Source organism: Pungitius pungitius, chromosome 10 (genome assembly GCF_949316345.1).
Source record: "Pungitius pungitius chromosome 10, fPunPun2.1, whole genome shotgun sequence".
NCBI classification, from domain to species: Eukaryota; Metazoa; Chordata; class Actinopteri; order Perciformes; family Gasterosteidae; genus Pungitius; species Pungitius pungitius.
In genome coordinates, this window is record NC_084909.1 from 2,604,697 (window position 1) to 2,628,190 (window position 23,494).

The window sequence follows — 23,494 nt, forward strand, 5'->3', positions numbered from 1 at the left end:
CATTTTTGACAGCTTATTCTCATAGCTTACGGGTGACCTGCGAAACCTCTCAATAGTACTCACTGATAATCAAAAACTATTTTTTTACTGCTTATTCAGGGAGTCACTGTTCCTGGTTGAGGAATGCAAGGTCAGAATGCAAGGCAGAGAGTTTTGATGAGAATAAGGATGAGAGTTAGAGACACACCAGCACTCACTTGTATTTTTTTATTATTCTCAGGAGACCACACATTGTATGTGATTAGGTCTAGTATTGCGCTGGGACGACCTGCTCCTTTCCAAAGCTATTTTAGGGCCAACAGGAATTTTTTTCATATCGTATCAACAAGTACAAAACAATGTTTTTCCGTATGTTAGTTAGGTTTCCGGGCCGACAGTACTGCTCACTGCGCTGATACTCTACCTGTGATCTGACAAATAAATCTACCTGAACAAGAAAAGTTGATCGGCTGAAATCTTGCAGATAACCTGAACCGGGCTTCCATCTTTGAATTTGGTGACCCTGACGTGATTTGTTGACCTGGACAAAGAAAGATGTGGCCGTCCGTTTTCTGGACCAATGCAAAGGAGTGGCGCTGTGGTTCAGCATTGACAACATGGGCGAACCGCTACGGAAATAGGAGGCAGACAATCTTTTCTTCAAAAGGACTAAAATGTCTTCAATTGGATAAATCCGAAAGAATTGGTGTCAACTGCAAAACACGTCCCTGTCCATTTACCGAAGAATTTGTGGGACCGAACATTGTACATTCATAAAAGGGTAAGGGGGAAAATCATAGTCAATAGTGGTGCTACAAACATGAGAAATAAAACAATACAAGTGAACTAGTTTTATAAACCTCAATTATCGAGTGGTGTATTCCTCTAATACAGTAGAAGCTTTTAGATTCCATTCATAGTATTGGGCATGCATCCTGTCTCTTATGTTTTAAAGCCACGTGTGAAAAAATAAAATAACCAGTGAAAATATGCAGAAAACGGAGGAAACCATAAAAATATGGGAGGGATGCTATTTAAGACATATAAGAGATATATGGAAAAACCTTAGAAAAAGGACATAGGTAACGAGTGAGATTCCTAGTAGATATTTTTTTTCTATTTAGGCATTCCTTCGGTTTGCAATTGTCTGCCTCGCTTTTTCCCTTTGTTTAATAACAGTAGTCGTATTACCTTTTTTGCATATTATATGCTTCACATCCTCTTATGTTTCCATATTTAGTTTCTGCCAGTGAAAGATAATGCTGAATTTTCTCCATTTCTGCATCAGTAATTCTGGGATCGATACCGTAGTCTTGTCACTAGAGTTTGTGAAACCATATAGACCAGGGATGGACAACTTAAATGATGGAGGGGACCACAATTTTTAATCAGCGCTACCGGGGCGCCACATAGTTACACAGATTTATGACAAAAATGCTTTTTTGAATAACACCAAAATATGTATATGTCTGTATGTTTATTGAACCAACATAATCCCAACATCTTAATATATTTCATGCTCAATTGCATGTATACCAACAAAAGGTTTGAATAAATAACCAGATACTGTGATTTGAGGACTGATATTACAAATTAAAAGTGATCGGGCGCTTATAATTTATAATTTTATAACTTATAATTTTCAGAAATTGATCTAGGGGCCACTCCGTATGTGATACAGACACTCCGTGTGACAGTATGCGCCGGAGTAGGTTCAAGTTCTTCGATGTGTTCCTATGGTGATTTAGCCAAACCTGCTTCAGGGAACCAAAAAGTCATCTCATCCTGAAAATTATCCGGCTAACTCAGTTAGCCACGTACGAGGAACAGGGCCCTGATCTCTTTGCCAGACAAAGAGAGCGAGAAAGCTTAATTCTCTTGTGGTAATGTCAGTTTTTCTGAAACTGGGAGGCACAAACCTCTAGTGGGTAGCAGTCGTAATAAATGTGGCGTTTATGGTGGAATTCACAATTATTTTCCTATATAACAAAACAAATAAGAAAAGTACATAGACTATTGTGGCCAAAAGGAAATGAGCATGAAATGATAGGATGTATCAACCCTGTTTTGGCTCATTGCAGCGCCTTACTGATAAAACCTCTTTTATAAGTATGAGATGGTGCATACCATATTAGCATCAATGTTGTTTTATTTTGCACAAGCTTCAGATTATTGTTGTTTTCAAAACATATGCAGTGTAGAACCGGTTGGAGCCCCTATTTCATGCCAAATATTTGTTAATGTTTTGAATAGAAAGAACTTGTATCTAACGCTATTGATCTAACAATTAAATTTTTCTGATGGAGTAATTTTGTTGAAAGAAATAGCATTTTTCAAAGGCATTGATGTAGGAGTCACAAAAAAAACTATACAATATTACTGAGGCGGTGGAGCGTGAACATTTTTCTTCCTCTAAATTGGGTTGTGACATGAGGTTTGAGAACCACTGAGTTACGAAATACGGATCAAATTCCTTCCTACCTTGTGCACTTTATTTTGTGTTTTTTTATCCATTTGTTATTTTATTTTTTTATTCTATACCTCTTTAAATCAGTAGATTTCAATTGTAAATTTTCTAAATTGATTTCCCCCTATGTTATTTGTCTTGTTGCCCATTTTCTCATTGTTCAATGTTAAGTACCACCGCCATATCAAATTGCTTTCATGTCTAACATACTTGACCTGATTCCTGATTACACACACAAGGACTCGTAAAGAGACTGCAATGTGTCGGCCATCTCATAGCCATTTTGTAGATGATTTAACAACGTAAATATGCTTGGACCATCCACATTGAAACAATTCATGATAAAGGATACGATGGCAGCGGCAGGGTAACAAGGGGAAATACCAGAGAGGATAGAGTTGTAGAATACAGCTGTACCAGGTTATTGTAGGTCTGCAAAGCAACCTGAGAAAAAGTGCTCTTTTGGTAAACTCTGGGAAAATGAGGTAAAGGGGAATATCTGGATTAGTTTTGCACAATAAATACAATTCTGCATATTGCTGTTCAGGCTAAAAGTTTTAATTTAAACCCATGCAGTGTGTCTCTAAAGAATGTTGGCCCGATAGGAACCAGGCTTCAGTATCTTAAGTGTAACAATGACCTTAATTGATTTTCTGAACCAGGGGTAGAGAATTGCATAGATCAGAGGGTTGAGACAGGAGTTAAAATGAAACATCCATACTAATATGGTTACAGATGAAGCTTTGTACAAATTATCTTGGGATGTAAGAGCAAGACAAAAATAGGGACAAATGCATATCAGAAACACAACTACAACAACACCAAGATTCCTGGCTGCTTTCATTTCAGACTTTTTAGTGGTTATTTTGGGTGTCACAACTGCAATGTGAGACCGCATGGCACGAGCCTGATACACAGCCACCCCAAATATTCTAACATATAGAATGATAATAACAGTAATGGGAAAAAGGAATGAGACGATCAGATCAAAAAGATTAGCCATGTAGTTCATTTCATAGACACACTCTCCTATGCAGGAGTTATACCTGCCTGGTTGTTGCAGGTTATCCTTCAGAAGCAGACTGTTAAATAAAGCAGCAAACATCCAACACAGACAAACACAGACTTGAACTCTTTTTGGTTTGACTTTGGTGAAGTAATGCAGAGGATGACAAATAGCCACATATCGATCCACTGATATGAGCACCATGGTTCCAATTGAGGTCGAGATAGTAATGGATGATAGAATCAACCAAAGAGAACACATGAGATCACCGAGCAACCAGCAGCCATCAATTAACATTGTTTGAAAGATCACAAGGACGCCCACAAAGAAATCTGAGACAGCCAGAGAGAGGAGGAGGAGGTTGGTGGGGGTGTGGAGCTGCCTGCAGGGAGACAACTATTAATATTCTTATGAATTTTCAATCGGTCAGATAAAAATACACAATACAAGAAAAAATTAAGTTAGTATAATCTACAAGTGAAATGAAATAAATAAATACAAGAAATTACTTGAAGTGGGAGATGGAGATGATGACCAGCAGGTTGAGAGCCACAGTGAGCAGAGAGACAAAGGACAACAAAATGTAAATCAACATTGTTTCAAAGTGAGGACGAGTTGGCTTTCTGCAGGAGGTGTTGATGAGTTGTGGAAAGCAAAGTTCAGTTCCCACCAAGGTTTCCATCACTGAGAGGAGAAGCTGCAGAACAGCTTCAGCTGACTGGCCAAAGCTTCAGTCTTACAACTGATTTGTCTCTTTACTTTGGGTCCACCCCTCCTACTTCATCACCTCTGCTGTTGTTCTTTTCTCCATGGTGATTGAAGAACAATCATCTTCCTTCCCCTAGGAGATTACTATGATGTGTTTTGATGTTGACCCAAAGTTCAGATCCAACTAATAACACAACAGTGCAACAAAATAGGGGAATTAAAAGGTTTAATGGTGGATCTCTATCATCAAACGCTGTTTTAGTAAATGAACTAATATTAGATCACCATGTTTGTCTTGTATATAACATCTTAAATGAAGTGATAATACGTAATATGTAGTCTATAAGCACTTCCTGGAGGAGTGAAATTGCATTTTGTTTCACACTTACCTTCCAAAACAAACTTGTACACAGCTTCATCTGACCATTTTAATATGGTTCTTTTATTTCAACTCCTGTCTCAACCCTCTAATCTATGCCTGAACAGAACATGCTGAATTTTATTTATACAGTACAGATTAATAAAGATTTCACTTTTCACATAAAATCTATTGTGCCAGATCTATTGCAAAAGAGCAATAACCTGGTAGAGCTGTATTGTACACCACTATCTCCACAGGTATTTCCTCTTGTTACCCTGCCACTTCTATCCGTCATTATGAACAAATTTAATGTGTGGAAAGTTAAAGCCCAAGTAGAACCTTTAAAACAAGTCAAGCATCTGAATAATAAAAAGTATAAAAAGTTTTTAAAGTTTTTAAAATGGGATTGATTATACTCAAACTATGTCACAATTGTATTAGCCAGAGAAACGCAAACTGAGATTGATCCAATAAATATGAACCATCATTTTTAAGAAGAGAAGAAGAAGAGAAGATTAGAGATAGGTTTATATTTAACATCTTTGGAGCTGCTCCATCCAAATTGGGATGGTTGCCGTCCCTCCTAATCAGACCAGGCTCTCACCAAAAGTGTCCTCCACTATTTAAGCCACAGCTGAGAGGTTTTCTCTCTCCCTTCAGATTCCTAGGCTTCGATAGGTTTCACTGTAGCTTGCAAGGTGAGGAATATCTGCTGTGGGTTTCACTTTTGTATTTTATTGCTTTGCTTCAGCGCCTACCCAGAGTTTCTCACTTCCCCTGTTGAGCTTTAAGGAATAGAAAACCAAAATGTTGAAAATTAGCCATTGTTTACATTATTTTACATATCATTTAGCTGACGCTTTTATCCAGAGCAACTTACAAAAAGTGCATTTTAAGCGTAGAGATTCAGACTCAGAAGAACAAGAAAGTGGAATTTCCTCAAATAAGCCGTTTTACAACTTGTTATAAGAGTCATAAGTACAATTTAAGTGCTACAATTTGTCAGTGTTTTAGTTGAGGTATAGTCTGAAGAGGTGTGTTTTTAGTTAGAAGATCTTTTTAGTTAGAAAAGCGCTCTGCTGTTCTGATGTCATCAGAGAGCTCGTTCCACCATCTGGGAGCCAGGACAGAAAAGTATCAGGATAATTGGGATCCGAACCTGGGTCGGCGTGTAGTGGGCGAATTGCCTATCACTGCGCTACGAGTGATGACGACTCAGATGCAGAGACAGAGAGAGACGAGTTGTTGTCAGAGAATCAAAAAAGGGTTCTTTACTTGAATAAAGCAGAGGATTCCATATGGTATGACAGCAACACAAAAATACTTCCAGACAACTAAAAACAAAGTCTGGGAATTAACAAAGTAACTAAGGGTGTCCAAAAAAGAGGCAACAAAAGATCTCAAAAACCAAAACAGGATTAACAGCAATAAAGAATCTAAGCAGGGATTCTCTTGGCAACTCACTTGGCTAAGCTCAAGGTGTAAACTTCCAAGACTCAGCAAACACAAAGAAACTCAAATGGCTTTTAAAGGCTAGCAAATAAGGCATATGTGAACACATTCAAGACAACACACGTGACAGGATTAACTGGAACACTGAGGATCCAGGGTACTGCAGTCCAAAAACCGTGACAGCAAAGAGTCGCGCTCTTTTCGAGAGTTTTGCTCTTAGTGAGGGAGGAGCAAGCAGCTTGGCAAATGCAGAGCAGCCTGTGCGGGTTGGGATATAGGGTTTCACCATGTCCTGGATGTAGACTGGACCTGATCCAATCACAGCATGGTACCGCATGAGCACCAATGTTTTGAACTGAATGCGGGCAGCCACTGGTAACCAGTGAAGAGAACGGTGAAGTGGTGTGGGAGAATTTAGGAAGGTTGAAGACCAGTCGAGCTGCTGCATTCTGGATGAGCTGCAGTGGTCGAATTGCGGCAGCAGGAAGACCTACCAGGAGAGAATTACAATAGTCAAGGCGGGAAATGACGAGAGCCTGAATCAGTAACTGCGCCGCCTTCTAAGTGAGAAAGGGTTGTATTTTCCTGTTGTTGTAGAGCGTGGAACTACAGGATCAGGTTGTCGCTGTAATGTTGGGAGTCAGGGAGAGTTGGCTGTCAAGTGTCACACCGAGGTTCCTAGCACTCAAAGTCGGCGTTAACAAGGAGTTGCCAGTCAGGTCCTGGATAGGAGAATCTTTTCCCTAAAAGAGAAGTATTTTATTATTTTTGGGGTTGATATTCAGGGTTTGTTAGTAAGAGATAGCGAAAGAGAGTAGGAGATGAAGAAGTAGTCAGAGACGTCGTGAAGTTGAGTTACAGTGAGGTCAGAGGTAGAGCAGTTTCAGGTGAAGATGTAGTCAAGATGATAGTCTTTCCCCTCCTACTCACAAAGATGACAAAAAAAAGTAAAACGTCAGATGACTTCTCTGTCTAGATGTTAAAGTCGCCCAGGAGGATCAGGCCCCCTGCCAGGGGGTCTGGGTGTGTGGCTGAAAGAAAAGGCAGAGGAGAGCGCAGCTGGGGTGGATGTGTTGTCCGGTGTGATTCAGGTATCAGTGAGAGCGAGGAAGTCGAGCGATTGCTGGATCACAGAGCCCGGGGATGAAATCTGTCTTGCGAGTAACTAAATGGCAGTTTGGCCCTGCGTTTTCAGAGGAACACAGGGACACACACACAAGACCCGGTGCGCGCCCGTTCCGTGCTTGGTTACCCCTTCCTGCAGGTATCAACAAAATTTGCTAGACTAGCGTCAAAAGCTACGCAAGCCTTACGCAACCCACAAGGCTGTGATTGGTCGGATAACTACAGCCTCTCCATTCATCCTGTTAGCATACCGGCATAAAAGATATTCAGGAGAGATGATTTGAACTGAAGCGCTTTGTCGGAAGTAATACAGAGCTAGCACTACCCATTCAACCAGTAATTGGCAGATTATAAGGATGCACAGATGGACTCCAATTCATGGAGGGAGATCTCCGCAAATGCCGGTTGAGGGGCTTAAAAGTTCTGGTGGAACTACGGGACAATATGGCTGCGAAAACAAACAACAACTTCCACACACACATAGACGCCGTTCTCTGGGCAGTGTGCCACGGGTCAATGTGAACAGCAACTGTACATTATCGCTCAATAATGCCTCCCCCCCTCCCCCCGTGACTCACACTCAACCAATCAGAACGGTGGATTTCATCTACCCATGTTATAACAAGTCCCCTAGCACACGATTAACACGATAACACATTTTGCGTCCCTTGAACTTATTATTTTATTTTTATTTAATTAGGATTTTTTTCACATTGTTATTCTAATGTCTAACTATTCTGTCAAATAAAACGTTCGTTGTTCTTTGAAATAACATACTTGTATAACTATGCAATTATATTGTCATTGTATCAGTGGCATAAAATGGTCTGAAAATTGCAATAGTATCGCAATAACTGTTGGTGCAATAATCGCACAGCAAAAATGTCATATTGTGACTACCCTAATTAGCCATACCATAAACCTACCCATTTCACTTTAATTTTGGAAAACCACTACTGTACTTGCTTGGATGTATTGTTCAGTCTGTGACACACTGTCACCAACAAGCAACAACCGTTTGTGTCAGTCTTAGCACGTTTTCGTGATGTCCCGCACAATTTGGGACGGTTGGCAACCCTAATGGTATCTGCCACTGCAACAAATTTCTCCTTGAGACCAGAGTTTGGCGTTGAACCTTCCCGTACTGGCAACTGGTGAGATCACTCATTTGACTCTATGTGCCTATAAGGATGAGCAGGGGATGTCAGGGAGTTGGTGGCAATATAAGTATATGGATATTTGCAGCTGGGCCAGGGCTTCAATTACCTCTCCTTTTTTTGACCATACATGAGTTTGCATCACAGTTTTTTGCAGTGCGCAGTATTAAACCGAGGGTGTAGCGCCGTTCCTTTTGTGTTGTTTGTCATTGAGCTGCAGACAGGTGACTCCATTTCCTTACGCCAATGACAGCAGATCGTTTGATTCTTTTTGTTTATTATTTCACGCAACAAAGTGTTGAATAAACATAGAAATAATATATTCTATCACATTGTAGAAAACGATGCAGCTCTTCTGTGTTGCACCTGCTGCAATCATGATGTCAATAAATCCAGACAAACAAGGACATCAATCTAACATAAATGCTTTTCAAGATATGTTACATATCCTGCTGCACAATGAGCATGAATCTAAAAAAAAGAGATGAATGTTCCGCCAATTCCAATGAACTGAAAGATACACTTCAAGCTGTTTCAAACACTAAGTAAACTGTAAACAGTTAATATATTATTCATAGGTTGAAGTTTAAAGCCGTAGTTTGAAGCGAAGTGTTTTTTTATTTATGTATATTTACAGTATTCTTTGAACAGTTCAATTTGAAGAAAACAATTTGCCTTTAAAAAACAAATCGGTTTAGGCACCGGTATTGTAAAAACCCAAACAAAACCTTTTCCTATTTTGGAATAATAATGCCTGGAACATGTTTGCTGCTAGGCCACTTCCATCTACTCTGCACGCACACAGTCTGCAGAGGACCACAACTGTGTTCCTAAAAGACAGTGGTCTTCCTAGCTTAATTTACAATGTACAAATACAATTAAACCATAGTCTCTGAAATACATGCTTTCTAATTTGGGGTTACTCATTACCTGTCAGATGTACAGTACTCTTTAGAAGAAAAAGTTTTAATTGCGATTAATGAATTTCAAAATGTGCGATTCCTTTTTTTTTGCACAAACGTCGAAGTCTCGAGAGTACGTATAGTATAATAACCTTAAATTATTATATAATAAATATAAATGTGTTTGAAATTTCACACTTTGCTTTGAATATAGGAGGCGGATATAATTGTGTTCAATTCTCTTCATTCATTTTATGCATTTAAACTAGCAAAGAGACCAACGTCACAAAGACAGGGACCTGTACAACAGTACAGAAGGGTTATGGCTCAATTAATTTACATTGGTTGTACTGTAAATTGGAAATTTAAATGTGTGTTATTTTCAGTCAGGGTCGATTGAAGTGATTTTATGAAAAACACTTGAGAGAAAATAGATATTAATGCACCTCACTCTGTACAAGCTAACCATACTGAGTATAAGTAAGTAGAGATGCAATGCAAAGTCCCAGATAATTGACTAAGTCAAAGGGCCCATAAAATAATGTCTGCAAGGTTTCTCCTTCTAAATTGGAAAGAGTGATTTTCATGACCTCTTAAGGTCTTAAGCTACAGAGAAACACTGTGCCATTACACTCCCACTGTGACCTCGTCGAAGGCAAAAAGGAAAAAGCATTTCATTATTAGTCTAAGCAGCCTTCACCTTATCTATACGTTGTTCTCAAACATGTCAAGAAACAGATTTTCATAGTAGTATAAGTTGTATCTGCATGTATAAGTGCTGTTCAAAGGTCTGTACATTTTCATGTCTACTTTCTCTCAGCATGCAGTGTCTCTACAGCAGGTTCTGCTCACATGAGCCAGGCTGCAGGATCTTAAGAGTTACAATGAGCTTCATAGATTTTCTAAACCAGGGGTAGAAAAAGGCATAGATCAGAGGATTAAGACACGAGTTGAAATAAAACACAAATATTACGATAGTAGCAGACGAGACATTGAGAAATGTGTCCTGGCCTGAGAGTGAAACACAATAATATGGACAGATGCACATTAGAAAGACAACAATAACGACACCAAGAGTCCTGGCGGCTTTCACTTCAGATTTTTTAGCAGTTATGGTCAATGAAAACTTGAGAGGTAAAACTGCAGCATGAGACCTCATGGCACGAGCCTGAGTCACAGCCACCACAAAGACTCTCATATACAGAACTATGATGACAGTTACAGGACCAATAAAAGTAAAAAAGAGATCTGCGAGTCCAGCAATGTAGTTAATCACAATGACACACTCTCCAAAGCAGGAGTTATTCCTGCCTGGTTCTTTTAGGTGATCTTCTAGCAGCAGAGTCAGAAGGAAAGCAGAACATGTCCAACACAGACACACACAGATCTTAACTCTTTTTTGTGTGACTTTGTTGGCATAATGCAGAGGCTCACAAATAGCCACATATCGGTCAACTGATATGAGCACCATGTCTCCTACTGAGGCACAAGTAATAATATAGAGCAGAAAAGTATAAAAGATACACATGAGGTCACCTAGAAACCAGCAGCCATCTAAAAGCATGATTTGGAAGAACACGATGAGGCCCACAAAGAAGTCTGAGACGGCCAGAGAGACAAGGAGGAGGTTGGTGGGTGTGTGGAGCTGTCTTAGGAGATAAGAAAACAAGCTTATTTTTATTTGTAGCAGCAATTGTCATATTCATTATTATCATTATTATTATGAAAACACAATTTTTTTAAAATTAAAGGCGGAGTTCTGATTATTAGCTAAATCTTTAAACATTCATCTGAGCTACCGGTTTTATGAATTGATAAAATCTCAATACCTGAAGTGGGAGATGGAGATGATGACCAGCAGGTTGAGAGTCACAGTGAGCAGAGAGATGGACGATAATAAAATGTAAGTGAGCAAAGATTCAAAGTGAGGACGCATGGTCTTCTTGCAGGAAGAGTTGAGGAGATGAGGAAAGCAAAGTTCATCTTCTTCAAGACTTTTCATTATCAGAGAGAGGAGACACGATGCCGTTGTGCTCGTCACGCAACTGATGAAGCTCTTGTCCTCTTCCACATCCCTCCTCCTTTTTTACTCTGGAGACAATTCTTTCTTAGAAGGAAGGACTTCTGACCGACTGCTTCATCCATCTTCATCAGCCTTTTCCTTGTACATCACCTTCCCTCCCCTCTTTCTCCTACGTGTCTTTAGAAACAATGCCGATGGTGGCCATATACGGACATATACGTTATTTATTTTTGGACATGCGAGCGCAAGTCCAAGCTTTAGACTGAAAATCGGGGGGAATTTTTTTCCACTTCACCTGAAAGGCTTCAGGCCTTGAGAACTTGGGGCTGCTTAAGCATGAAGAGCTAACAGGTCAGGTGATTGAGGATAGCTGCCGAGGTCTGGTTACAGCACTACTTATTTGAAATTGTTGATACAACTATTCCTCTAAGAGTGACGCAAAGTGCGACAAGTGGTTGTTTTTCAGAACAACAGGTGTGGATGGTCGGTGGTAGGTTCCTCTGTCGGAGCAGGTTGGGCGGTCAGTTGTAGGATCCTCAGGTGGCCGGTGGTAGGATCATTTTTCAGAAAAGCTACTGCTATTTAATCACACTAAGTAGTGACATGATCTTCAAGACCTTTGCTTCTGAACATTTTCTCTCACTGGACTTCTTTATATTTTGTTTAAAGACCCATGTCCTATAGTGTCCAAGCGCCGCAGACTTTATCACAACAAATAACTAATTAATTAGAAACTGGAACCTGGCTGGTTCTCCTCAACCCTGTTCACTTCCCCTTTCAGAGAGTTTTCATTACTAAACAATCAGTAGTCTAGAATGTACAACATATCTTCACCAATAAGGATTAAGGTGTAACCATATTCAAAAAAAAATAGATGAATTTGTTATTTAGTTAAAAAAAGAATAAGGCAAGACAGAATATGCCAAATGAGATAACGAGGGAAGTGATGAAGACTGAGATGAAGATACTGAAAATAGCCAAGTTGATGGGAGAGATTTTAGTCTCCCTGGATAGAAGAAATAGTAGAAGGAAGAGAGATATATTCGCTTCCTCTGCAAGCAGTCGTGTCTGTGCATTGACTTTACAGACAAACCGCTTCCCACCACTTCTCTTATAGGATGGAAACAACAGAAGGTGCTGAACTGTGCTTTCCACTTCTCCTCAACAGTTCCTGCAGGAAGCCTCAGTCTGACGGCACGCTGGTCAACGTTCTGCTGTACTTTATCTCTCTGCTCATAGTAACTCTCAACCTGCTGGTCATCATCTCCATCTCCCACTTCAGGCAGATAAACTCTCCGCATTAATTATTACATGTTTTGTCAATTTACACAAATTACATGACTTTCTTTAAATTTTAATGTTCTAGTAAGTAATATATACAATTTTAATGTTATTATAATGCTATGCATTCAAATATAATGTTGGACTCCAGGAGGAATTAATCGATACTAACAAGCCACCGTTGTTAAAAATCTTTAAAGTGATGATATTGTTCCTCTCCAGGCAGCTCCACAGCCCCACCAACCTTCTCATCCTCTCCCTGGCTGTTTCAGATTTGCTGGTGGGCCTCCTCCTGATGCCGGTTCAAATCCTTTTATCTGAAGCTTGCTGGTATCTGGGTGACTTCATGTGTGCTCTGTATTTTGTTGTTAACTTTGTCATTACTTCTTCTTCAGTTGGAAATATGGTTCTTATATCAATTTATCGTTATTTGGCTATTTGTGATCCTCTAAATTATAATACCAGAGTTAATCTGGACAAAACTAAAATCTGTGTTTGTTTGTGTTGGATTTCTTCTTTTTTCTATAATATTCTCCTTTTGTTGAACTTTATGAAACACCCTGATGTGAATTATTCCTGCTATGGAGAGTGTGTAGTTGTTCTTAACCATAATACAGGATCTATTGACCTTGTCTTCACCTTTATTGGCCCCATTACCCTCATCATAGTTCTGTATTTGAGGATATTCATGGTGGCTCTGTCTCAGGCTCGAGCCATGCGGTCCCACATCGAATCGTTCACACTCCGGCCTAAAGTGGGAATAACTGCCAGGAAATCTGAGATGAAAGCAACGAGGACTCTCAGTGTTGTTGTTGTTGTGTTTCTGATATGCTTCTGTCCATATTATTCTCCATCCCTTACAGGTGAGGTTATTGAAAACAGTAATTTATTTTTACCCTTTGTTGTCTGGCTGCTGTATTTCAACTCATGCCTTAACCCAGTGATCTATGCGTTCTTTTACCCCTGGTTTAGAAAGTCTGTTAAACTCATAGTCACCCTTAAGATAATGCAGGTGGGCTCCTGTGATGCGAATATACTGTAGAGACTGTAAAGTCTGCTGAGTAACAGAAATAAACTGTATTGTGATGATTAAGATGTATTTACTCTGGTTACTAAGTCACAGAAGAAAACTCAAAGCCCGGAGCGTCTTGGCATAATATATTTGGAATCTGTAGTTGATGTTACACATTAATATGGGGTGAATTAATTTCTGTTTTGCTACTATTTTGTTCTATTGTTCTGTCTATATTCATTAAAGCACTGTGTTGAAGTTAAACTAACTCAATGCATACCTTTTAGTTACTTCGTTTCCTTGTGTATGACAGATCTATTTTTTTACTTTTTGCCAAGAGCTTGATTTCATCATATAAAGATGTTTACACTGGGAATAAGAATATTGAGATAATTGCAAAACTTTTTTTTCAAAATGTGTTTAGATCTAGAACATCTTTTTAAGAATTATTTAATGCAATCCCTTACTTTTTTAGCAAAAGATATCCTGCTCATATCAGAAGGATTTGTCATCCTCTTTCTTTGACCGGTATTATATGTGTATATACACTCACCGGCCACTTTATTAGGTACACCTGTCCAACTGCTCGTTAACACTTAATTTCTAAGCAGCCAATCACATGGCGGCAACTCAGTGCATTTAGGCATGTAGACATTGTCAAGACAATCTCCTGCAGTTCAAACCGAGCATCAGTATGGGGAAGAAAGGTGATTTGAGTGACTTTGAACGTGGCATGATTGTTGGTGCCAGAAGGGCTGGTCTGAGTATTTCAGAAACTGCTAATCTACTGGGATTTTCACGCACAACCATCTCTAGGGTTTACAGAGAATGGTCCGAAAAAGAAAAAACATCCAGTGAGCGGCAGTTCTGTAGGCGGAAATGCCTTGTTGATGCCAGAGGTCAGAGGAGAATGGCCAGACTGGTTCGAGCTGATAGAAGGGCAACAGTGACTCAAATAACCACCCGTTACAACCAAGGTGGGCATAAGAGCATCTCTGAACGCACAGTACGTCGAACTTTGAGGCAGATGGGCTACAGCAGCAGAAGACCACACCGGGTGCCACTCCTTTCAGCTAAGAACAGGAAACTGAGGCTACAATTTGCACAAGCTCATTGAAATTGGACAATAGAAGATTGGAAAAACGTTGCCTGGTCTGATGAGTCTCGATTTCTGCTGCGACATTCGGATGGTAGGGTCAGAATTTGGCGTCTACAACATGAAAGCATGGATCCATCCTGCCTCGTATCAACGGTTCAGGCTGGTGGTGGTGGTGTCATGGTGTGGGGAATATTTTCTTGGCACTCTTTGGGCCCCTTGGTACCAATTGAGCATCGTTGCAACGCCACAGCCTACCTGAGTATTGTTGCTGACCATGTCCATCCCTTTATGACCACAATGTACCCAACTTCTGATGGCTACTTTCAGCAGGATAAAGCGCCATGTCATAAAGCTGGAATCATCTCAGACTGGTTTCTTGAACATGACAATGAGTTCGCTGTACTCAAATGGCCTCCACAATCACCAGATCTCAATCCAATAGAGCATCTTTGGGATGTGGTGGAACGGGAGATTCGCATCATGGATGTGCAGCCGACAAATCTGCGGCAACTGTGTGATGCCATCATGTCAATATGGACCAAACTCCCTGAGGAATGCTTCCAGCACCTTGTTGAATCTATGCCACGAAGAATTGAGGCAGTTCTGAAGGCAAAAGGGGGTCCAACCCGTTACTAGCATGGGGTACCTAATAAAGTGGCCGGTGAGTGTATATGTGTGTATATATATATATATATATATATATATATATCAGTGGAGTGTGACACTTACAAGCTGAGACTACACAAATCAAACCTGAGCGACTCCCACCCCAAATATGCACGTACAAAACTATGATGGTGTCCTAAAGGACACAAAAAAAATACTTTTAAGTCCCACTGACAAACTAAAACCGACAACACACCTTACAAAGCAGTTCTTAAACATAGGACAGGACGTTTTAGGGTCTGTGGTGGGTCAAGAGACCTCATTGAAATGGCACTAATTTAGAAGGATTAACTTCATACCATCTGTTAAACTAAATGGAAAATAAAAGTCTCAGTTACTTTTTTTGCTAAGCCCCCCATGCATAGATGATGAAGGTGTATCATGTGTATGAGTATGAAACACTTCCAATTCAGCTCAAATAGCCAATGGAATGTGAAAACATGCAAGAAAATTGACCTCGGTATTTTGTTGCTCTTAATAGTTTCACAGAAATAGAGTAAGTAGAAAGGCTCCAAATATGGTTTTTAATAAAATACCTCTCACCTTCTTAGCCCTTACGAGAACAGCATTCTTAGCATACAATGATTACCAACTGAGATACGTGGGGAATAAAAACAGTAGTCAAATGTAAAGCTCAATTTTAGAATGATTGTTGAAGTCTGAATCAGCTAAATGCAATGTTGTTATGTATATGTATTTGAATGGAATTTGTAGTCTGTGTGTGTTTGCGCGTGGCGATGTGACATGATGGGATCCCTGAAAGTGTTCAGCAATTGTTTGGTCCTTACTCTGTGATTGAATCTGAGTCACCTTTCTAGGTCAGGTCAGTCAAGGGGCTGGTCATCTCCACAAAATCTGGGATGAACCACCTGCAGTACCCTGCCAGCCATAAAAACTGCCTCACCTCTTTTTCAGTCTTGGGCCTGGGGCAAGCCTTACAGTATCAACTTTTCGCTTACCGTTAAGCGGTAACAACTGATTTTTGCTCTTCGGCAGGCGGCAGAATTAAGTTTTACACCACATCTCTAATCGCGCAGCTACTAACGGAGCTACTTGTCTTGCGTGTATTGAAGTTGAGTCATGGTTATAACTTCATAACAACAAGGAATAACACACAACAAACGCTCTTTTACAGGGTAAAAAAAACACGACACAACAGCTTGTAACACATAAACAATTTTTAACACTGAAAATTGTAAATTTGTCAAAATACCCCGCCAAATTACATGCTGGGTTCATCCCACCGAGGAAGAAAAAAACTTGTTGTTGGCGGTTCGACCAACGGTTCGCTGACGGCGTGGACAATAAATATCAGAGCCAAGAGCAGCGAGTGTAGTCACCTACTGCTGCTAACACATCCCGTCAGACCAGGATTATTATTCATTCATATCCGTTAGTGAACTTTTCTTCTCTTGTTACCCTGGTAACCGCTGTCATTGCAGACGGTTGCGTTCATTCTTACTGTGAAAATTACGTACTTCCGGTTTAGCGGCTACGCTTCGTATTTTTATTTCATGGGAAAAACCACAAAAAGAATTAACGGAGTAAAAAGTTGTCAGTTGGTCTTGGGATAGTTGAAAGTTGACACAAGCAGTATGTAATACAGACTGGGAGGCGCACTTTCGCGGGCCCGCGAATGCGCGACGACACACAGAGAGTGCATTGTGGGATTTGTAGTATTATGGTGATGCGTGCGATATACGGGCGGGCCAGCTCTAATAGTAAATAGATTTGACCATGCGGGCCAAAGATAATTCATTCACGGGCCGGATGTGGCCTGCGGGCCTTGAGTTTGACACATGTGCTGTTTATGCTTCCTGTAGGCAAGGTAATCAGAAAACACTGCATAAACTTTTACTGTTATTGTTATGTATAGGCCCGGTATGATATAAACACAATTTTATGAATTGTATATAGTAGGGGGCAACATCTCACCCTCAGTTAGGGAGACTTTGGCCTGAAGGACCCTTGTCCTAGAGTAACTTACTAGATGAATTTCTTTTTATTGGTTCACTGTTTACCAAAGCAACAGGACACAATGTAAAGACACAAAGGGTTTGTTCAAAATCCGCAGGACCAAGTTTATCTGTTAATACATTCTCATCAATATGACCAAGTACATTTCCTTGTCTATTTCCCTTTCACCATGTAGGTTTCTCTCACATGAGCCAGGCTGCAGTATCTTAAGAGTAACAATGAGCTTCATGGAATTTCTAAACCAGGGGTAAAAAAAGGCATAGATCAGAGGGTTAAGACACGAGTTGAAGTAAAATAAACAAACTACGATTGTACCAGACGAGACATTGATCAAGGTGTCCTGGCCTGAGAGTGAAACACAATAATATGGACAGAGGCACAATAGAAAGACGACAATAACGACACCAAGAGTCCTGGCAGCTTTCATTTCAGATTTTTTAGGAGTTATGGTCATTGAAAACTTGAGAGGTAAAGCTGCAGCATGAGACCTCATGGCACGAGCCTGAGTCACAGCCACCACAAAGACTCTCACATACAGAACTACGATGACAGTGACGGGACAGATAAAAATTAAAAAGAGATCTGCGAGTCCAGCAACGTAGTTAATCACAATGACACACTCTCCAAAGCAGGAGTTATACCTGCCTGGTTCTTCAAGGTTGTCTTTCAGTGGCAGAGTCGAATATATTGCAGAACATGTCCAACACAGACACACACAGATCTTAACTCTTTTTTGTGTGACTTTGTTGGCATAATGCAGAGGCTCACAAATAGCCACATATCGGTCAACTGATATGAGCACCATGGTTCCTACTGAGGCAGAGGTAATAATAAAGTCAAGAAAAGTATATACGATACACATGAGGTCACCTAGAAACCAGCAGCCTTCTATAAGCACAATTTGAAAGAAAACAATGAGGCCCACGATGAAGTCTGAGACGGCCAAAGAGAGGAGGAGGAGGTTTGTGGGGGTGTGGAGCTGTCTTTGGAGATAAGAAAACAACGAGCTTATCGTTATTGGTAGCAGAACTTGTCACATCAAAACATCAAAACAAATAGTAATACACAAAAAACATTTACATTCTTTTAAGCCACCACTTTTGTAAAATGATTAACCTGAATACCTGAAGTGGGAGATGGAGATGATGATCAGCAGGTTGAGAGTCACAGTGAGCAGAGAGATGGAGGATAATAAAATGTAAGTGAGCATAGATTCAAAGTGAGGACGCATGGCCTTCCTGCAGGAGGAGTTGAGGAGATGAGGAAAACAAAGTTCATCTTCTTCAAGACTTTTCATTCTCTGAGAGAGGAGACACGATGCTCCTGTGCTCATCATGCCACTGATGAACCTCTTGTCTCAAAGTCCTCCTTCTCTTTTACTCTGGTGACAACTTCAGTGGGAGTGACTGAACTTCCCCCTTACAGTTTCATCCATCTTTGTAGGTGTTTCTCCTGTGTATATCCTCCCTCTCTCACAGTTACAATTTCCATCATGCAAAAGCAACAAATATAAAATTGTAAATGTTTCTACAGGTGGACCTAAGTCTGATTTCTCTTAAAATCCACTGCTTGTAACTAACGTGCTGTTGGGGGCCACCGTGGCTCAGGGAGTAGAGAGGCTGCGCTGGGAACTGCGATGTCCCTCCATGTCCCATGTTGAAGTGTCCCTGAGCAAGACAACAAACCCCAAATTTCCCCCCTGGCAAATAAACCATGGGTCACAAATGCAAGGTAAGTCGCTTTGGATAAAAGCGGCCGCTAAATGACATGTAATGCAATGTTTCCCAGATCGGTTCAGATATTTAGCACAAAAAAAACTGAATAAAGTCAGCACTGGTATCCTCCCCGGCTCACATCTCTGAACGGGTCCCACAGCGTTGTCATAAGCCAACACAAGTGTGATTGTTACATTGGGTTCATCTTGGGAAGCTTCCAAAATTTGAGTGTAGATTTGTTTCTCAGAATAAACACTGACAAAGCGCCCTCATTTTACATATTGGGATAGAAGAAGGGTTTGCTTCCTCATCGCTTGTTTTTTGATTCTGTCATACCGGGAGGTCAAGCTTGTGTTTGTGTCCTGTTGTCACGTCTATTTTTGAACATCCTGTTTTATTTTGGTGGTTAATTCTCCTCTCGTTTCAGGTGCCTTGCCCTTCCTCATATGTCTCCTGTTGATTGTCTTCCCTGATTCCTAATTGTGTCCACCTGTTCCCCCACCTCCCTCATGGATACTTATAGTCTGCGTCTCCCCTTGTCCTGTGCCAGTGTGTCTTGCATGTTGAATGTATTCACACCCGCATCATAGCTACAACGGTGAATTATCGTTTGATACCCTACTATTTGTGAGTATTGTTTGTTGGAATAAATCCAGATTAGTCAACCATCTCTGCATCCTTGTCCTTCCATCATGCTACGGGCGTGACAGATTCTCCTGTAATGGGGTCACGCCAATGGCTCTCCTCAAAGCCGAGGCTGAAGGTTGTGTTTCTCCTACCAGAAGTCTTCATCTGTGGTGCTGTCTGTGCTTCTGGCCTCTGGTTCTGTGTCCCGAGATCCACCTATCTGAGCTAACAGAACCACATAATCTTCAGTGAAAAGAAAAGAGAAGGTCGACCTCCTCTTAACCCCTGCTGCACCATGAGATGTTCGAAATCTGTTGTGCAGTTCAATTCTGTATTCTAGGCTACTACCACCTACACAAGCGTTAGGCGCTGGACCATCTTTTTGCTATTGCTCTTTTTTGTCATTATGTTTTGCAACTTCACTAACAGCAGGCCTGGCACAGGCCCAATGAAGGTGATTGGTCACGTGAAAAAGGTTACCGTCGGGATCAATTAGAAAATAAGGCTAATTGTTTGGGTGTATTTTTAACTGCTCAAAGAACAAAGTAAAAAAAACCTGGAGTGGACCCAGGAACGGTTTTACAAGTTAAATCTATAGTAAAACCTACTACTAGCTCTGAAAGGAGGCTCAAACAGGGCTCTTCTGGTCGTTTTTTCCTGCCATGGCTCTGCTGCCAGCGGCTGCCGCTATCATTACTATTATAAATATTACTGTCATCATAAACCAACCGTAGCCGCTTTGCTTCTTTCCTGAAATATTTGTGCCTCCCCACAGGCTTCTGTGGATGGTGGTTGTCCCTGCAGTGGTCCTGCCGTACACCTGGCTTACTACCCGCAATATTTGAATAATTTATGTTATAGGAATTGAATGTATTGTACATCTTTAACGTCGTCTGTAAACATGACATCCATTGTAGTCCGTGCATCCAGGAGAGGAATCCTCCTCTGAAGGTATTTTCACTTTTTTGCCCATTGGGAGTTTTTCCTTTGCTCATGTAAGGATTTTGGGACCAAGGATGTTGCATGTGTACCGACTGTTAAGCCCTCTGAGGCAAATGTGTGATTTTTGATTACAGGCTACATAATAAAATAAATTGAATTGAACATTGCATTAATGGATGATGTTTCCTTGCGATGGCATATGTTGATAAGGAAAAATAACGGGTCAATAATGGAACTTTGGGTAACACATAGTTCTTTCATTTCAAGAACTTACATTATAAAAGTAATGACAGACCGTATTAAGTTTGCAACCATTTTAAAAATAATTGTATTTCAAAGCAGGCTCATTGTAGACACTGATACTGATGGAAAGTATTTTATCAGTCTGCCATCTTAATGCCAACTTTGTTCATTAGCCAATAATAACTGCCGTGTTCAAACAACTCATTTAATATATTACATTACATTACATGTCATTTAGCTCACGCTTTTATCCAAAGCGACGTACAATAAGTGCATTTCCACATAGATACAAACTCAGAAAACAAGTATCAACAAGTATCAAGAAAGTACATTTTCATCAAATAAGCAGTTATATAAATGAAAATTGATAATAAAAAAGCTCTTCCATAGTGCTCATTTAGGGAGTCACTGTCTTGTCCTGGTTGAGGAGTGCAAGGTCAGAGGTCAAAGCAGAAAGTGCCAACCAGGCAGACACAGATCTAAAAAGGATGAGAGTTAGCGACACATCAAGCACCATCCAACACTCACGCTTTGTTCCTTATGTTCACATTATTGTTAGGACACCACACGTTGGATGTGATTCTTCCAGAAGTCCCCAACCGGGCTTCACAATTTTGGTCACGTTGGTTGGTTCGATGCATTGATTCCTTCTCTATTTCAAAATGAACACACACTAAAATGAAGAACCTTTGTTAGAGAAAGACCGTCTCAAACACCCAAAACAAATCAGCACACACTGAATTGTAATGTTACTGACTTTTCTCACAGCACACACCAACAAGGTTTGTTAATGCAGGAATCAACAAAGAGGGTCATAGCTATGACTTGCATGACAAGCTTTTATTTAAAAAAATGGTTATCCTGAACACCTTGAATGCAACGTTAAGTGGTTTACGTAATGAAAGATTGGTACAAATATTTAACACGTAAGAAATAGTTACTCTGGATACAATTGTCAAATGACATTATTTGAGCAAAATGTATTCAATTTTAATGTTTTTTTGGCATTTTTCAGATGCTCAATTAGTTTTTTAGGCTCTTCATGTGCTTGCACTTTTCACCTTTAATCAGTTCATAATGAAGCATAGAATAGGGATAGTGTTGTACAATACAGGTGTACCAGGTTATTTAAGGTCTGCCCAGCGACCTGAGAAAAGAAATTGCTTCCTTCCAACTCTGGCAAAACAAATTATTAATTTGCTATGAGTAAAATTCTGCACGTTCTGTTCAGGCTAATTTGAATTTTCGACCCATGCAGCGTGTCTCTAAAGCATGTTGGTCCGATAGGAACCAGGCTTCAGTATCTGAAGTGTAACAATGACCTTAATCGATTTTCTGAACCAGGGGTAGAGAATGGCATAGATCAGAGGGTTGAGACAGGAGTTCAAATAAAACAACCATATTACAATGGTTACAGATGTAGCTGTGTACACATTATTTTGGGATGTAAGAGCAAAACAATAATATGGGCAATTGCATATCAGAAACACAACTACAACAACACCAAGATTCCTGGCTGCTTTCATTTCAGACTTTTTAACGGTTACTTTCGTTGTCACAACTGGAATGTGAGACCGCATGGCACGAGCCTGATACACAGCCACCCCAAATATTCTAATATATAGAATGATAATAAGAGTAATAGGAAAAATGAATGAAACAATTAGATCAAAAATTTTAGCGATGTAGTCAATGTCAATCACACATTCTCCTATGCAGGAGTTATACCTGCCTGGTTGTTTCAGATTTTTGTTCAGCAGCAAACTGTAAAATAAAGCAGCAAACATCCAACACAGACAAACACAGACTTGAACTGCTTTTGGTTTAATTTTGGTGAAGTAATGCAGAGGATAACAAATAGCCACATATCGATCCACTGATATGAGCACCATGGTTCCTACTGAGGACGATATAATAATGGATGATAGAATCAACCAAAGAGAACACATGAGATCACCAAGAAACCAGCAGCCGTCTATTAACATTATTTGAAAAATCATAAAGAGGCCGACTAGAAAATCTGAGACGGCCAGAGAGAGGAGGAGGAGGTTGGTAGGGGTCTGGAGCTGCCTGGAGGAAAACAGATATTGATATTTGGATCAAAATTGATGTCATTAACTGGTCAGATAAAAATACACGTTACAAGAAAAAATTAAATCAGCAAAATCTACAAGTTTGAGAATAGGCAACGATTATTGTACCAGTTTCACAAATAAATAAAATGTCAGTACTTGAAGTGGGAGATGGAGATGATGACCAGCAGGTTGAGTGGTACAGTGAGCAGAGTGATGGAGGACATTAAAATGTAAATCAACATTGCTTCAACGTGAGGACGGGTTGACTTTCTGCAGGAGGTGTTGATGAGTTGTGGAAAGCAAAGTTCAGTTCCCACCAAGGTTTCCATCACTGAGAGGAGAAGCTGCAGAACAGCTTCAGCTGACTGGCCAAAGCTTCTTGTCTTACAACTGATTGGTCTCTTTACTTTGGGTCCACCCCTCCTACTTCATCACCTCTACTGTTGTTTTTTCTCCATGGAGATTGAAGAACAATAGTTTCCATGCTTATCTTCCATCCTGCTGAAGATGACTACGATGGGTTTTGAGGTTGACCTTTGACCTACTCATAAAAACATTGTATGCTTATTTACTCTCCCCATAGTCCACTGATCTGTGCTAAAAGTGTAATTATTAGATTACAATCAATCCAATGATTATTATGGGCAATATCGCTGAATTTGTGTATTTTCCTGTTC

General features: G+C 40.2%; 5 protein-coding genes across 5 annotated transcripts; 1 reads left to right on the forward strand and 4 right to left on the reverse strand.

The window, feature by feature from the left end:
• Positions 1-3,029: 3,029 nt before the first annotated feature.
• On the reverse strand, positions 3,030-4,101 carry LOC119229228 (trace amine-associated receptor 4-like; the record flags this gene model as incomplete). The annotated part of the gene is made up of 2 exons (XM_037489442.2): positions 3,030-3,834; positions 3,962-4,101. Coding segments are annotated over 2 exons (945 nt in total), but the record flags the coding sequence as incomplete, so codon positions are not given.
• A 5,888-nt stretch (positions 4,102-9,989) lies between these two features.
• Positions 9,990-11,159, reverse strand: LOC134132843 (trace amine-associated receptor 13c-like). Its single transcript, XM_062565241.1, has 2 exons — positions 10,987-11,159; positions 9,990-10,806 (listed from the first exon to the last, which is right to left on the reverse strand). Exons 1-2 carry the CDS (start codon positions 11,157-11,159, stop codon positions 9,990-9,992), a joined length of 990 nt encoding a protein of 329 aa, XP_062421225.1.
• Positions 11,160-12,298: 1,139 nt separating this feature from the next.
• On the forward strand, positions 12,299-13,503 carry LOC119229225 (trace amine-associated receptor 13c-like). The gene is made up of 2 exons (XM_037489440.2): positions 12,299-12,462; positions 12,684-13,503. Exons 1-2 carry the CDS (start codon positions 12,299-12,301, stop codon positions 13,501-13,503), a joined length of 984 nt encoding a protein of 327 aa, XP_037345337.2.
• A 3,824-nt stretch (positions 13,504-17,327) lies between these two features.
• On the reverse strand, positions 17,328-18,512 carry LOC119228832 (trace amine-associated receptor 13c-like). The gene is made up of 2 exons (XM_037488780.2): positions 18,340-18,512; positions 17,328-18,198 (listed from the first exon to the last, which is right to left on the reverse strand). The coding sequence occupies exons 1-2, from the start codon at positions 18,510-18,512 to the stop codon at positions 17,328-17,330; spliced, it is 1,044 nt and encodes a 347-aa protein (XP_037344677.2).
• A 3,495-nt stretch (positions 18,513-22,007) lies between these two features.
• Positions 22,008-23,116, reverse strand: LOC119229226 (trace amine-associated receptor 13c-like; the record flags this gene model as incomplete). The annotated part of the gene is made up of 2 exons (XM_037489441.2): positions 22,008-22,812; positions 22,974-23,116. Coding segments are annotated over 2 exons (948 nt in total), but the record flags the coding sequence as incomplete, so codon positions are not given.
• Positions 23,117-23,494: the final 378 nt, after the last annotated feature.